The sequence below is a fragment of the Medicago truncatula genome, chromosome 7, assembly GCF_003473485.1.
Source record: "Medicago truncatula cultivar Jemalong A17 chromosome 7, MtrunA17r5.0-ANR, whole genome shotgun sequence".
In the NCBI taxonomy this organism is placed as follows: Eukaryota; Viridiplantae; Streptophyta; class Magnoliopsida; order Fabales; family Fabaceae; genus Medicago; species Medicago truncatula.
This window is the reverse complement of record NC_053048.1, coordinates 44,583,983-44,600,283: the sequence shown is the minus strand read 5'-3', so window position 1 is coordinate 44,600,283 and position 16,301 is coordinate 44,583,983. Positions and strand designations below refer to the sequence as shown.

Below are 16,301 nucleotides of genomic sequence, written 5' to 3'. Positions count from 1 at the left end.
TTGGTTATCTAATTGAAGAAACAAGAAGAAACCACATGAAATTGGACTAAAAACAGTGGGTGTTCTATGTTTATTTAATTTTTGTAAAACATAGAACAACCACTGTTCTTCCACAACAAAGCCGATAACATTGCTTAAAAACAAAATTACAGCTAAAAAAATTGCTTAAAGAGCTTAACCATATTTTTTAACGAGCCTTGTAATTAACGAAAAAAAATTCGATGAAGCTCTAAGAACATTATACGGCTATATTGCATTTTCTTGCATCCATGTAACATTTACAACTTAAAATTCTTGTTACGGCAAGTGATTAAAAAAATTGTAAATTAATTAAGGTTTGTTAGAAATTAAATGGGGAGTAATTTTGAAAAACCTTGGATGCCAACAATTTTTTGGAAAAGCTTTGATTTGATTTTTTTTTTGTTTGAAATTTTATGATATTTTTAGAAAAGAAAATTTTTATTTACGTTGCTCATTCTTAGCAAAAAAATTTGAAGCCCAAAATTAAACATATAAAGTCCAAATTGAATTATAATAAAAAAAAATATTATTTGTGGGGTCATCATTTTTGTCCAGGTACTGTTTAAAAAAGTTGCAAGTAAAAAAATTGAGTGAATCTAAACCATTGCTTTAAAATAATAATATATCAATGATTAAAAATGGTACTTTTTTATGGTGGGAAAGTATTCTCCCTACCCACCCTCGATGCCACCGAAATTTACCCTTCTCCCTCTTCATAGATCTATCATCAATTCCCTTCTCCCTCTTCACAAAACTTTCATAGATTCCCAAATACACGATATGAAAAAACTAAATCTAAAAATCCATCAATCACAACGTTTTTTTTTTAATCATCTCAGCGTCAAAAAACGAATTAATTGAATTGTTTGGGCTTTTAGCCCAATACAGCCCAATACGATTCGCTCCAAATTAACCAGCCCAATACAATATTCCGATCCACGCCCAACCTCAGATCCGATCCGCAATCCAAAACGCGAGCAGGAATTTTTGAATTTTGTGCGGGTAGTATAAATATTTTATTTCAGCCACTTCTTTCGTTTTACTCATCCTTTACCCGCTGCTCAACAACACTGCATGTTGAAACAACATTGTTTACTCAATTCAATGAAGAACAACACTCTCTGAACACATGGCGAAGAACAACAAGGTAGATTTTCTTCTGGTTCGATACACTTGTTTGCGATTACTTTTTTTGTCTTATCGATTTAATTTCTTTTTTGATTTCGAATGATACATCGTTGTTTTGAGTTGTTTCGAATGGTCGTTTCACGTTCTTCGTTGTTTCGAAACGTTCGATTCACGTTCTTCATTGTTTCGAGCGGTCGATTCACGTTCTTCGGGAGCGATCGATTCACGTTCTTCGTTGTTTCGAACGGTCGATTCACGTTTCGAACGGTATTCACCTATTTCGTCGTGCGATTCATCTATTTCGAACGTTCGATTCACCTATTTCGTCGTTTTGAACGGTATTCATGTGTTTCGATCGATTGTCTTTCCGTTTTGGTCCGTTTCCGATCTACTTTGTTGTGCTTTTTGTTTGACTACTTGATTCCATTTGTGTACATGAAACTTTTCGTTCTATTTATTCTTTGAAACTCCTTTCGTTTTGTTTGGTCTTTGAAGCTATATGTGTTTGACCTGTTTTCATTTGTTCACTTTTAAACTCTGTATCTACTATTGTGCGTTATATTTGATCTTTTCGATTGCTATTTGCTTTTTGTCAATGACTTTTATTTCGTTTGTGTTTTTTCCACAAAATTTGGACATTGTTTCGTTACCAAGCACTGCTGCGAGTGAGACCGAGGACGCTATGCATGCTGCTTTGGCAAAGGTGTCCTTGTTACATTCATTTACATTTCATTTCAGTTGTATTTTGTTGACTTAATTTGGTTAACTTTATCTCTTTATCTCTGCAGGGGCAAACTTTGGGTGGAGATGAAGAGGTACTACCAGCTTTGTTACATTCATTTACATTTCATTTCAGTTATTTTGATTTGGTTAACTTTATCTCTTTATCTCTGCAGAGGCAAGCTTTGGGTGGAGATGAAGAGGTACTACCGGCTTTGTTACATTCATTTACATTTCATTTCAGTTATTTTGTTCTTAAATTTGGTTAACTTTATCTCTTTATCTCTTCAGGGGCAAGCTTTGGGTGGAGATGAAGAGGTACTACCGGCATTGTTACATTCATTTACATTTCATTTCAATTATTTTGTTCTTAAACTTGGTTAACTTTATCTCTTTATCTCTGCAGGGGCAAGCTTTGGGTGGAGATGAAGCGGTACTACCGGCTTTGGGTGGAGATGAAGAGGTACTACCGGCTTTGTTACATTTGTAACACCCCGTTTTTCCAACTTAAAAATTTCATAATAATTATCAGAGTATTTCAACACATAAACGGAATGCTACACTTTTTAAAATCATAAATGAGATAAATAACAATTTATCCTTCAGCATATTAATTCAAACTTTGCAGCGGATTAAATTCATCAACATAAAAAGTCTTGGCACGAAGGCCCCATCAAAACATCTCATAAAAATCCAATTAACAACTTAATCATGTAAATTCATAAACAATACGTAAGGAATAGAAAAGCATGCAACAAAGTTCTCATCCGTTACGTATCAGAGCACCTAAAGATACACGTGAGAGATAATCCACTAATGACAGCAATCTAACAACAACTTAAACTCGATCAACTGCAAGTTACTCATACGAAGAGCAACGTTTCCAAGCAGAAGGGGTGAGATTTCACAAACAATAATATTAAGCATATAATTCATCAATTATATTTAACAACTTAAACTTCATCAATTTATAATAATAATTCTTCGTATAGTACTTCATTAAATCATCAATCAACTTCTAGTCAACATTAATATCATATTCGTCACATCATATACATTCATCATATAACAACATAAACATCACATCATAAACATCTTTGAATAACAACATAATTCATCATATCATAAACATATTCTCATAATAATATAAACAACACAACATAATCATCACCTCATAATAACATGGACAACACAACATAATCATCATCTCATAATCACATAAACAACCACATATTCATCATCTTATAATAATATAAACAACAACATAATCATCACTTAATAATAATAATCATATACAACACAACATAATCATCACTTAATAATAATAATAATTATATACAACACAACATAATCATCACTTAATAATAATATAAGCAACACCACATAAACAATAATGATTAATAAATATTAACACTTCACTTAGTTCTTTATTAACAACTCATTGACAAATGACAACTCAACGACAACGACAATGCAACTTCTACAACTTAAACTCGACATATGCCACCTCAACTTCTTAATCATGCATGTGGTATCAACCATGGCATCAAGCCCCCAACGTATTGAGCGTAAATAGGCTCAAAGAGCATCAAACCCTCTCCCTTCACATATTATGTATAAATATACATTACAGAGCATCAAGCTCTCACCCAACGTAAATGAGTATGCAATGGACTCAACATCTTAACAACTTAGACATCTCATATGACTCCAATAATTTGGACCAACATCTTATAACTTAAACAACTTAAACCAACATTAGCATCTTAATGATATTAATACATCACATCAGCAAGGCAACACCATCAAATAATTTACAGCAAGTCAACATCAACAATAATCATCAAATACAACCATTACAACTTCATATCTACAACTTTCACATTATATAGATCTTTTCACATTTAATCATCAACGTAAAGCAACAATATTAAATCATCTTAATCATCCTCTCTGAACCTCATTATAATCATTAACATCTTCATTCCTATCCCAAGATCAACTCACAACATAGGTTAAAAACTCTTAAACACCTTGATTGAACTCATAGTACTTCTAGTTTTGATGGTTGGAATTATTCCATAAGTTTTGGATTAACTTAGAAAAGGTTATACTAAATTTTCCTAAGATTTCACTAAGACCTCCTTGGAGCATTTTCATCATAACTCAAAAACTAAAAATCATTTTTGAGTCAAACCAAAGCCACTGGAAAGCTAACAAAATTATATACAACTTTCATGTTTACACCAAAGGCCAATTCAAAACAGAAACGTGTGTAAAAGATGCAAGAACACGAAACAGGGTAGTCTGCCACTGAACATTTCGCCAGGCGAACTAATGGCGAGTGGCTACTGTGATGTTTCGCCAGGCGAACTACTGGTGAGGAAATGGCGAAAAGCTACTGGTATGATCCGCCAGGCGAAATTTCTCTCCGCCATGGCGAATCGCGACAGACCAGATTACGGGAATTCTGCAGTTTTTCACCAAAAGTCCCAATTTTTTCCAATTCAATCCCCAAAACTGTTTACAACATTGCTATATGATTATACCTATGATCAGTACACAATCTCTCATCTTTGTCTTGGTTTCTACACTTTCAATTCAAAATCTAATGATCAAAACCTAACCCCAAATCCCAAATTTAACCTCAACCCTCTTGCTAAATCAACATCAGAAGTTATATAATCTAAAATCATTGAGAGTTAGTCTCACCCTTACCTTAGAATAAAAAATCGCAGCTCTCTTGGTCTCTTTCTCTTCTCTTGGCTTTTTCTTCCTTTTCTCCAAAAACTGATCGTACGTACTAATCTTTCTAAACTAGGTCTTCTTCTATTTATATATCCTCTATTTACTTTATCTTATTCCTCTTTTTTCACTAAACTCCTCTAAATTCCAAAACAGCCCCACATCTCAATATTTATACTATTAAATACTAAAATAAGCCACATAATAAATCACATAATCATATAAATATATTCTAAACCTATCAAAACAATCAAATAAATTAAATAATTCAAAGAGGACGTTACAACTCTACCCCCCTTAAAAGAATTTCGTCCTCGAAATTCAAAGCACACAAGAAAATGAATTCAACTATTGCTTAATTACCTTAAACTATATATAGCCAAATAGAACCTTCAAACAAAACATACAAACCACGTTAAAGTTAATCAATCAAACATGATCACATAATAAACATAACCATTTATCAGGAAACACAACGAACAGCAATCAGGACAACATAATGACATTATTACAACTGTCATACGACACTACGCGACTCATCTACTTGGCCGGACGGACTGACCTGCTTTGATACCAATTGTAACACCTCGTTTTTCCAACTTAAAAATTTCATAATAATTATCAGAGTATTTCAACACATAAACGGAATGCTACACTTCTTAAAATCATAAATGAGATAAATAACAATTTATCCTTCAACATATTAATTCAAACTTTGCAGCAGATTAAATTCATCAACATAAAAAGTCTTGGCACGAAGGCCTCATCAAAACATCTCATAAAAATCCAATTAACAACTTAATCATGTAAATTCATAAACAATACGTAAGGAATAGAAAAGCATGCAACAAAGTTCTCATCCTGTTACGTATCAGAGCACCTAAAGTTAAGGGACCAAAATGAAATTCAAAAATAAGTTAAGGGACCAAAGCATGTATTAAACCTATTTTTAAAGATACCAATTTTTCAATTTGTAATAAATACTCTATTAAAATTATTATCTTTTTGACAAAAAATAAATAAATTATCTTTCATGAAAGAAAAAATTGTAAAACAATACTCTCATTTATTTTTATAAAATTAGCTTGTAAGATAAAAAAATTGATAAAGCATAAAAATACTAGTTTATAAAATTGGGTTGCATAAAAATTGGCTTTATAAACTATTTTTATGTTTTATCACCTTTCCATGCAAGCTTTGAGTTTTTCTTCTTCTTCTTCTTCTTCCATACTCAACATATTTTGAACCATGCTAAGAACTTCGAAAATATTAGCCACTGATAAAAATTAATTAAAGGTTTCGTTAATCTGTAGACTGTAACTCTCTGAACATAGTTAGTTTTTTTTTTTTGTTGAAAGGTCTGAACATAGTTAGTTGTAACTGAGTATCTTAATTTGTCAAATATATTTATTGAAAGCCGAACATTTTTCTAAACGAGTCCCTAAAATTTTAATTGATTTTAATTATGCCTCTAATTTTAAACAATTTGTATTTAAGTCCTTAAGTTCAAATTTGAGTAAACCAACCACAATTCAACCGGAGCCAAGTTTTAAAAAAATGGAAGAAAAAAATTGAATATTGTAAAATTTTAATTGGTGGAACATTTTATGTTGCAACATATTCAAAACTGATTTTTCCAAATTTTCATTTTCTTTTTCAAAAAAGGGTTAACCATGGTGGAGCAATGATTTAGTCACTGTCAAATTGTGATCAAGTTTTAGAATTTCTTTCCAGACATTTGAACTTTAAAAAACTTAAAATCTGATTAATTTTCAATATAATTTTATATTCTGGATTGTACTTTCAAAAATAAAATAAATAAGGAGACAAACACACTAATTAAAATTCAAAATGACAATATTTTTGTTAAAATATGGAATATGGAATAAATGTGAGGTATGAAGTTTTTTTCTTCTTTCTAAACTAATGCTTAACCCAAAACCTAAGAGTCCCTAACCTCTCAATAGTCAATAGAGACGAGCAAGACCCAACCTAGGCGAAAGACCCGTTTCATATTTGTCCTATTTGATCCGTCAATTATTGGGTTTTTGTCTGTTTAATTACATATTAAGATCTAAAGATTTGAACCGACTAAAATTTAGAACGCTTTAGGGTTGAGTGTAACTTTATTTTTTTAAGGAAAGGTTGAGTATAACTCTTCCCTACCCTAATTGTTAGCTCTAATGCACTAATAACAACAATTAACAAGCCTTTTATAAACGAAATATTCAATGGAAAATTATATTTTTTTTAACACATCAAAATGGAATTATATTAACACAACGTAGCAGTTTCCAAGCACAAGGTATGCTTAGGATTCTGCTACAAGATACAAAATGTTACATAGTCCAAAACAAAGAACAAAACACAGTGATTATGCAATGCCTAGATATAACATAGGACTTGACCACCACATCTGAGTACCATAAACAAACATGAGTTTTTTTAGCTTTCAGCCACCCTAATGATAACAATTTAATCTTATCCAACAACCTGGGTACGTCCGTTACAACATTACTAAACAAGTGGTTATTACGTTCGTTCCACACAATCAAAGTACACAGAATCCAAATTAGCTGCAGAAAAGAACGTTTAACTTTACCAACACCTGTCAAGTAAGTAAACTGCACTAAATGATCATGAAGATTATTCGGATCCGCCCCATAGAACCTAGCCCAATGGAAAATTATATTAATTCAGGTAGAAATCTTGCTGTAGTAGTAGAATCATGTTTTGAGTTAGAGTATATGATAAAATATGATAAAGAAAACACGATCTTTTACTTTCAACTTTTAGTCATAATAGAATGACCATCTCGTAATATTGTTCCTATTGTCCTTCAAATCAACCCAATGTTGTCTTAAATAGATTGAATTAATTTAACTCACATAATATGAAATATAGTTTAAGTCTAGATACGAGTTACGGTCTAAAAACTCATCCAACAAAAATTTAAGGTTGAGTTATGAGGAGGTATAACATGTCTCAACCCATCTCTTGCTCACCTCTACTCACAAACTTAAATTTTATGTCAATCCAAGTCACAGATTTAGAAAGAAGCAAATTCCAAAAACAAGAAGAAACAAATTAATTTTAAAAATAACCTAAACGGACCTCGCTAGCGTACACGCAATTAACTTGAGCCTACCATCGCAAAAATTTATGAGTATTGTGGTGGAAATGAGTCAATCATACTGAAAATATTAATAAATTAAAATTTGGCAAACAATGTTGTTATAGTTGGTAAAATTTAATTCATATTCTTACTCTACAAAGACGTGATTTTTTAAAATTTTATCGTTAGATAACATTTAATATGATTAGACTAGACCTAAATGTTCAAGTATATGGAAAATGTCATAGTCGGTCATATGCATATGCAACAAAGCCTTTTAACACATGACTTTAAAATTAAGAGGATTAAAATTTTGGCTAGAGTATGTTTACTATATATTGACAAAAAGTGTTTTTCTTTGTATGTTTAAAATAATTTTTATGAAAGCTTATTCAAAAATAATAGAAAGCTATATCGAACTCATTTGACTTATATTAAAAGAGAAAATTTTGATGTTCATTAACTTAAATGCTTATTGTTAGAGTTTTAATAAAATAAAAAACACAAATTTATTTAAAAATGATATCTCTATAAAATTATTTTTACGAGAAATTTTAAACATTTTTTTAAAAATTTATTATCAAAAAAATTCGCGCCAAAAAGATGAAATACTTATTTGTGTCAAAAAAACTAAAAACCATATTTATTTTTCAAAAAAAAAAAAAAAAAGAAGCTGTAAACAAACATACACTTAATATGTTGTACATGATTTTTATTAATTATTGATGTTATTTTCGAGTTTCTTATGTCATTTACAATTCAAGCCTCATTCGGATAAGCAACTTATATAAATGCTTATATCATTTGAATTTATATCATAAGCTATTGGGCTCAATAAATTATTTAGGTTTTGATATATACACTAAAAAGACTTACATAAATTGAAGTGTTTATATATATCATTATATAAACAATTATAAAATGTTAATATAGTTTTAATTTTAAAAAAATACAAGTTTTTATTAAAAGGATATTACAAATATAATAATTTAATTCGGGTACCATAAAAACAAAAGAATGAAATAAGTTGGAATAAAAGATAAATATAAGTGGTATAATATAAAAAAAATGATGAACTTTTTTTTTTGTTCAATCAGCTTAGTAGGAGCAGTTCACATATTTTAAATTTGGAGAAGTAGTGTGTGTGGGTTCAAACTTCCGCCTCTGTGTATATTGTACAATGCCCCTATCAATTGAACTAAACTTACGGAAACAAACAATGATAAACTTACAAGCGGTATATAAAAATACTTGTGTTCCTTTAAAAAAAAATACTTTTGTTGGGTTCGACCCTCTTTCATCACCATAAAAAAGTGTGTTAAAAGGGAAGATAAGCGTGTTAGTTTAGAAAAAGAAGGGACATAGAGAATCAATTTGAGCTAATTCGCAAAGGTTCTATGTAAGTCCGATGACAAACTTATAATGAGAGCTTATTAAAATATAATACGAGTAGATAAGACTATATAAGTTTAAAATAAGCGAATCCAAATAAGAGCTAAACAAAAAATGGCTCTTTGAATTTTGTATACTTTGTTTTTATTAGAGACATACTTTTTAAGATTAAAACATGATATTCAAATTGTTTAAGATGATCCTAAAAATATTTAGTAGACACACATTCATCCATCATCCAACCTCCCTCTCTCCCTACTTAATTTGAATTAAGAAAATGTGGAACTCACATGGAATGGAATGTAAAGTGAAGTGGGATGTCAATGAGACGAGGCAGAGGTCAAGGGGTCAGAACTTCTTTACTTCTCGTCACTCAATTTGTCTATATTTTTTTCCTCCCATTCCATCCCTGTAGAGACCCCATGAAATTGACTTAAAAACTTGAATTAATTGATAAGAAAAAATATTAGGAAATAAACAAAGAATACAATCCGATTCAATTTTCTTTCAAAAAAAAAATCCAATTCTATTTATGAACCGAATCAAATATATAAAAAATATATAAAAACGAACTAAACGACACGAGTATTTTGTCGTTTAACAATTTTCTCTTCAAAACGGGTAACAATTAGTTGCACTTTTTTCTCCGTTGTCCGTAGTACCCTTCGACTGAACACGCGAGGAGCATGGCGCATGCCGCATGGTATATGTTTGTAGTCAGTTACTATTATTATTATTAAGTAAAGAACAAAATTCACAATTCTGAATTTCATAACAAAAAAATGTTCCCTCAGAACCTTCTTCTTCTTCTTCTAAACCTCCTCGCTAGAAAGAATGATTCTTTCGTTACCGACGGCGACGATGTTCCGTTCGGTACGTTATGGTGGTTTGTTTACGCCGGAGTTTCTTTCTCGCTTGTTCTCTTTGCTGGTATCATGTCTGGTCTTACGCTTGGTTTAATGTCTAAACGTCCTGTTGACCTTGAAATTCTTCAGAGAAGTGGTTCTTCCACCGAGAGAAAACAAGCTGGTAATACTAATATATAATGCCGCTTTCTTTCTTGAGATTATTGTTTTTTGTTTTTTGTTCTTTAATCTTTATTCATTCTTCTTCTTGTTGTTGCAGCTGCTATTTTTCCTGTTCTTCAAAAACAACACCAGCTACTTGTTACTTTGCTTCTTTGCAATGCCTGTGCCATGGAGGTATGTACTTTTTCCAATTTCATTATTAATCATGCTTATGCACTCTGTAAAGCCGACACTTTTGATCGAAGATGTGTCTTGGTGTCTAACATGTGTCAATGTCACACTATGACACTCACACATGTGATTTCTCAAAATTTTATTGGTGTTGATGTGTCTGACATGTGTCCCCGTGTCTGTCTAACACTATGATAATGACACATGTGATTTCTCAAAATTTTATTGGTGTTGACGGGTGTGTGTCAATGTTAGTGTCTGATGTCAGTGTCAGTGTGTCATGATAGGGTCATTTGTGGCGTGTGCGTGTTACATATGCATACAATATTTTTCTAACAAAAGACAATTTTAGGTCAAACTGTTTTCATATAAGTTATAAACTGTTTCCACCGGCTATCATGGAGAGCTAGAGCTGGTGGAAATAAGCTAAAAACACTTTATGAATGTATGTCATAAGCTGTTTTTATAAAAGGAATCAAATGTAGTAAGTATTGCATTGGAACATGTGCTGTCAACTCCTCAAAAGCATAAAAAGTGTTATTTTCACTTTAAAACTTTCCTTTTTAGTTTCCTTAACCAGTGCCCTGGGGGCATCGGTTAACAAGACCCTTTTATAAAATATCTTGTACAGTTAGTGCAATAGTGCTTATGTTAATAGATATGGTTAAATAAGTTGATTCAAATATGCCCTAAAACTCATATGAACAGTGTATTTTTTTTTTTTTTTTTTTTGCACATGTATCTAATATTATCTTGCCATTTAGATATGTGTGAAAATGCTTCAATAAGTGATATAATAAAGTGGAATTATGGTAAAATATGACTGGATTTTTAATTTGCAGGCACTTCCACTTTACCTGGATAAAATCTTCCACCCTGTTGTAGCAGTGTTGTTATCAGTAACTTTTGTTCTGGCTTTCGGAGAGGTACATTATGTTTCTAGTTGAGTTTGCTTGCATCATAATCAAGTAGGACATTGCACTGACTGTTATCTTGTCACATGGGATTATTAGGTCATTCCGCAAGCTATATGTACAAAACATGGACTCTATGTTGGAGCTAGTTTTATTGGGCTTGTACGCTTCCTGATGTTCATTTGTTATCCAATTGCTTACCCTATTGGAGTGGTAAATATTATACTTACCCAAATTATCAATTTTATTGAATGAATTACATTAATATTACATCACACTCTAATTTCAAACATAGTATAAAGGCGTTTGTCAAATTTGCTTCTTATATTTATTGTGATTTTAATTATTTAATGATTTCTATGCTCAAATAGATCATTTTTTTTATTCCATGGAATCCTTAACCACATGCCCTGTAGTAAAAGGGTTTGAATTTCTACTTGCAACAAACTATGGCTTTTATGGAGCTTATAGTATATCCTTGGTGCTTCTAGGGTTTGGATTATTTGCTTGGACACGATGATGTAATGTTTAGGCGAGCACAATTGAAAGCCTTTGTTTCAATCCATAGCAAAGAGGTAACGTGTTTGAATTATCACGTGTGTGTGTGTGTGTGTTTTACAACTTTCTAAGTCAAGAAGATATTGCTTTTATAAATGATTGCTGCTAATTTCACCTTGTCAAAATTTCGTGTATCTTTCTATCTCCATTGACTTCATTTTGTTGATCATTAAAGGCTGGTAAAGGAGGTGAACTCACACATGATGAGACAACGATTATCAGCGGAGCACTAGATCTCTTTAAGAAGGTAAATGCTGATTACCAGTACATTCACTCTGTTAGGTGAATTGTTCTAATGAGCTTAATCGGCCAGGTTCTATTTATTGCCCGACCATAACCTTATTAGTGATTGCTGTCTATGAATCTGTTATAACTTCAATTATCTTTCAAGCTCGTCCAGTCGTTCAGTTGATAAATTAAATACAAATGTATCTACTATATTGTTTTTATTCTAATATAGGAAAAAATTCTACATTGCTATGCAGACTGCAGAGCAGGCTATGACATCAATCGATTCAACTTTTTCCTTGGATGTTGCTTCCAAATTGGACTGGTGCGTTTGCTTCTGTAAGCATTTCTGTTCGGATCTATATAGAAGTCACAGCAAGTTCAGTTATTTCTTCCTCACATGATAGTAGTACCAGTGTCAAACTTTAAGACTTCAATACATAAGATTACTTAGTGGACAATGTTAGAAGAAATATAACTTATATAAGTAACTTTGGACATTCAAATTCTTCCTATGCTTAAATACCAAATTATATGTTGATTTGTTTTGACAAGTCTTTCCTGATAAGTTTATCCAAAGTGGCTTAAAGTGTTATATAGAGCTGAAGTGAAGTCATAACTTGTTTTCTGTTTTATCACAGGGAAGCAATTGGGAGAATTCTTGAACGAGGTCATAGTCGTATCCCTGTATACAGTGGAAATCCAAAAAATATAATTGGCCTCTTGCTAGTAAGTGTGATTATCCACAGTGCTCTCAAAATGTTTTATCGAATTTTTTTTGTTGCCACTTGCTGCTAAAAACTCTTTGCTACTCTTTGCTAGGTAAAAAATCTTCTTACTGTAAGACCTGAGACAGGGAGTCTAGTTAGTTCCTTCAACATCCGGAAAATTCCTAGGTTTGGCCAATTGTGTCCTTTCATTTTATTTTTTATAACTTATCAATTGAATAAAGTTATTATTCATGAATAACACAGGTTTCCAGCAGATATGCCTTTATACAATATCCTTAACGAGTTTCAAAAAGGAAACAGTCATATGGCAGTTGTAGTTAAGGTTATAAGAGAGAAAAACAACCTTCAGGAAGCTGGCGACTTCAACAACTCGAAGGATGAAGTAGGCATCAAACACCGTTCTCAACTGACTGTGCCATTGCTAGCCGGGACTTATGAGAAACCAGACAATGTTATCAATATTGACAAACTTTCTAGGCATCATAACCCTAGAGGATATAATGATCCCAATAATGCCGACGAACAATGCGAAGAAAGTGACACGTCACCAAATAGTGTCCATGACTTTCCTTATGATAAAGATGGGGAAGTTATTGGCATCATAACCCTAGAGGATGTTTTTGAAGAACTCCTGCAGGTAGCCCTACTTACCTTAATCTCCAGCAAACCCTGTTATCCATCAGTGTTATCAAATAGCGGCTATAGCAGAACTGTAATGCTTTAACACAGTGGAACTCAAACAAATCACTATTGTTCTGCGATGCGCTATTTAGTTCAGAGTGTTTCAAATGGCTGCGCTATAGTCAATCCGTGATTGACAACACTGTTGTCTATTTATGTTTATCATCATTACTTTATGTGACAGATAGACATTGTTCTGTGTTATAGGCACAACAGACAAAATGCTGTATGTTGTGTAGCCCATGGAATGGATAAACTTTGCTAATTTTTTTCTGTCCATGCAGGAAGAAATCTGGGATGAAACAGATATAGATGTACATAGGAGGTGCCGTGATTTTTTTTTTCCGTCTCAATCTCTCACTATTTCCCATAGCTCTTATATGTTTAATGACTTGCTGACTATGAAATGCATAATGAATTCGGCAGAATACGTGTTGCTGCTGTCGCAGCTGCTTCATCTGTGGCACGAGTTCCATTAGGCCAAAAGGTGATGGGTCACAAGCCTGTAGTAAGTTGGAGCCATTTTTTTTTTTCCTCTTTGAAAGTTTAAGCTTGGAATAGAAAGTGGATCATTATGTTGGGGCAGTTTTTTATTGCATGCTAAAGGTTAACTTATTGTTTGCTGCAAATAAATACGTGGATGTTTTATTCAAGTTAAAGATGGTTTTGAAATCATGGTAACATAAATACCTCATGTGTTAGATTTAAGTTTGTAAATCAGGCTTTGTACCACTTTTTCTAGTTTCTGATCTAGATCTTTGTGTGATTTCATTTCATCATCAAACTCATTCCATAAATTGTGTGAAACCTGGTAGATGGTTGTAACCAAATACACCTTTTTGGTAACCATTCTATTACTATCATGATTGCTGTGTGACAGATATCATGTGAATGTTTAGATATCTTATATTGAAATAATCTTGCTTTCCTTCAGGTGAAAGTTTGACCAAGTTTGTGGATGATGGTTCACATTGATAATGATGGAGCTTCCTGGACAATAAAAGACGAAATTTTAACATACACTCTTCTACTATATGTTATAGCTATTGATGCATTTTGATGTTAGGATGATACAATACATCATGGAGATATTGGTCACACTTCTTACTTTTTTTTTTTGGCAAAGAATCACACTTTTCTTAGTCTTTTTGTAAAATGCTGGTCTAGGATTTCTAATAGTTATCTTTGACACTTGGTTTCCTAAGCAATTTTGTTTGAATCAAGCCATACTTCATGTCTAATCTCACGATTGAGCGCAAATTGTTAATGCGCTTCAATTAAAGTCGAATTGTTTGGGTAGTACACAAGTTCAAAATAAAAAAATAAAAAAAAAGTGAGAGAGAACAACCCCTTTTATTAATTTTGTCCTATAGCAAAGTAACATTTGAAAATAATTTTTTTAACAATAATGAGTAAAAACAATCGTGCTATTATTGCTGTGCAGCCTGTGCTTGATAATATATTGGAATAATTCATCATCGACATTATTTAGTATGATTATATAAAAATGAAATGAAAAAGAAAAGAAAAACTTCCGCTTTGTCTGCCAATAAAAAAAATGAAATGAAAAAGACAGAAGGGAAACACTGTTTGAGGAGAACGTAAGGGTAAACGTGTCCTCATCATGTGGATTACGTTGCTCCAAAACTAGGATTATGACCAAACAGCAGGTTGTCTCTTTTTTTCCTAGACCAAGTATGCCCTTGCGTAGGGTTTGTTCTAGGAAATGCTCAAATGCTATAAACCTCGAGAGCACTTTCTTTTTAGTTGCACTTTATTACTTGTAGAGATTATTTTATGTTGAAATTTCTAACATGATTAATTATAAAAAAAAAATGTAGATAAAATACTTTTTTTTTGGTGGAGTTCACTACAAACATATGTTGTTTGACAAAAACTTACTTAATTTCCATTAAGTCAAAAACTTAGATCTCCCACTTCTTTTATGTACAAACAAATATTCCTTTATTTTTTTTGAGAGAACAAACTAATATTCATTCAATGCAATATATTTTTCCTATTAAAATCGCACTTTAAACATTATATACATAACATGATTTTTTATTCCATTCACTTAATCACAATCTGGTTGTTGCTCATAATAATAGGGAACAAAGTTATGTCAAACTCACAAGGAAATAAAGTTTCCCATGATCACAATAATGAATCTCTCTAGAACTTTCATTTGCTTCAATTTATTTAGCATAAAAGTAAAAAAAGAAAAGAGTGACCTTTTCAAAAAAAGCTTGTGCACATCAGTATAATAATGGATCAACTGAGGCATGAGGCTGAGCAATGAGCATACAATTAATATACTTAGCTTACATGCATCACAAACCAAACTAACTAAACCTAACTTAAAGTGTGTATTACGTAGGAAAAAGAAGAAAAAAAAACTAGTGATAACTTACGATAAAAGCTAGCCATTAGTAATTAATATTATCGCGTCTAATTTGTTAATTAAGGTACCAACTATAGATATGCAGTGGCACCATGAACATGAAACATACATTGGTTACTCATGCCAGCACAAGAGTAAGACAGTGCATCTCCAAATAATGTAAAGCCGTGTCTTCTGCTGCCTAATGTGCTTCGAACATTTTCGCCATGGTCGAAGCTTGGAAGAAGAAGATCCTCTCACTGATGAAAATGAGAATATACTACCTATACCTGCCATTTGCAAGTTCAAAATGGTTATGATTTGCAAGTTCAAAAATGAAAATATGAGTATTTGATGTGAATGGTACTCTTAAGTTGAGTATTTGTTGTGAATGGTACTCTACTATATATATGTGTGAGTGTGGGGAATAATAGGGGGAAGATTTGAATTGAAGGAATCAAATTTGTGGTGGATTATTTGTTATGGCCC

At 32.0% G+C, this 16,301-nt stretch overlaps 1 protein-coding gene across 2 annotated transcripts; it reads left to right on the top strand.

Moving 5' to 3' along the window:
• Positions 1-9,763: 9,763 nt before the first annotated feature.
• On the top strand, positions 9,764-14,655 carry LOC25499100 (putative DUF21 domain-containing protein At1g03270). 2 transcript variants are annotated; one of them, XM_024769862.2, is made up of 13 exons: positions 9,764-10,150; positions 10,247-10,323; positions 11,163-11,246; positions 11,334-11,447; positions 11,726-11,809; positions 11,968-12,039; positions 12,278-12,345; positions 12,662-12,749; positions 12,843-12,916; positions 12,995-13,388; positions 13,717-13,757; positions 13,859-13,919; positions 14,367-14,655. In XM_024769862.2, exons 1-13 carry the CDS (start codon positions 9,904-9,906, stop codon positions 14,376-14,378), a joined length of 1,416 nt encoding a protein of 471 aa, XP_024625630.1. In that variant the 5' UTR covers positions 9,764-9,903; the 3' UTR covers positions 14,379-14,655. The 2 variants fall into 2 exon arrangements, with proteins under 2 accessions (XP_024625630.1, XP_013449706.1); XM_013594252.3 differs by having other exon boundaries at positions 13,859-13,940.
• The last annotated feature ends 1,646 nt before the right edge of the window (positions 14,656-16,301 follow it).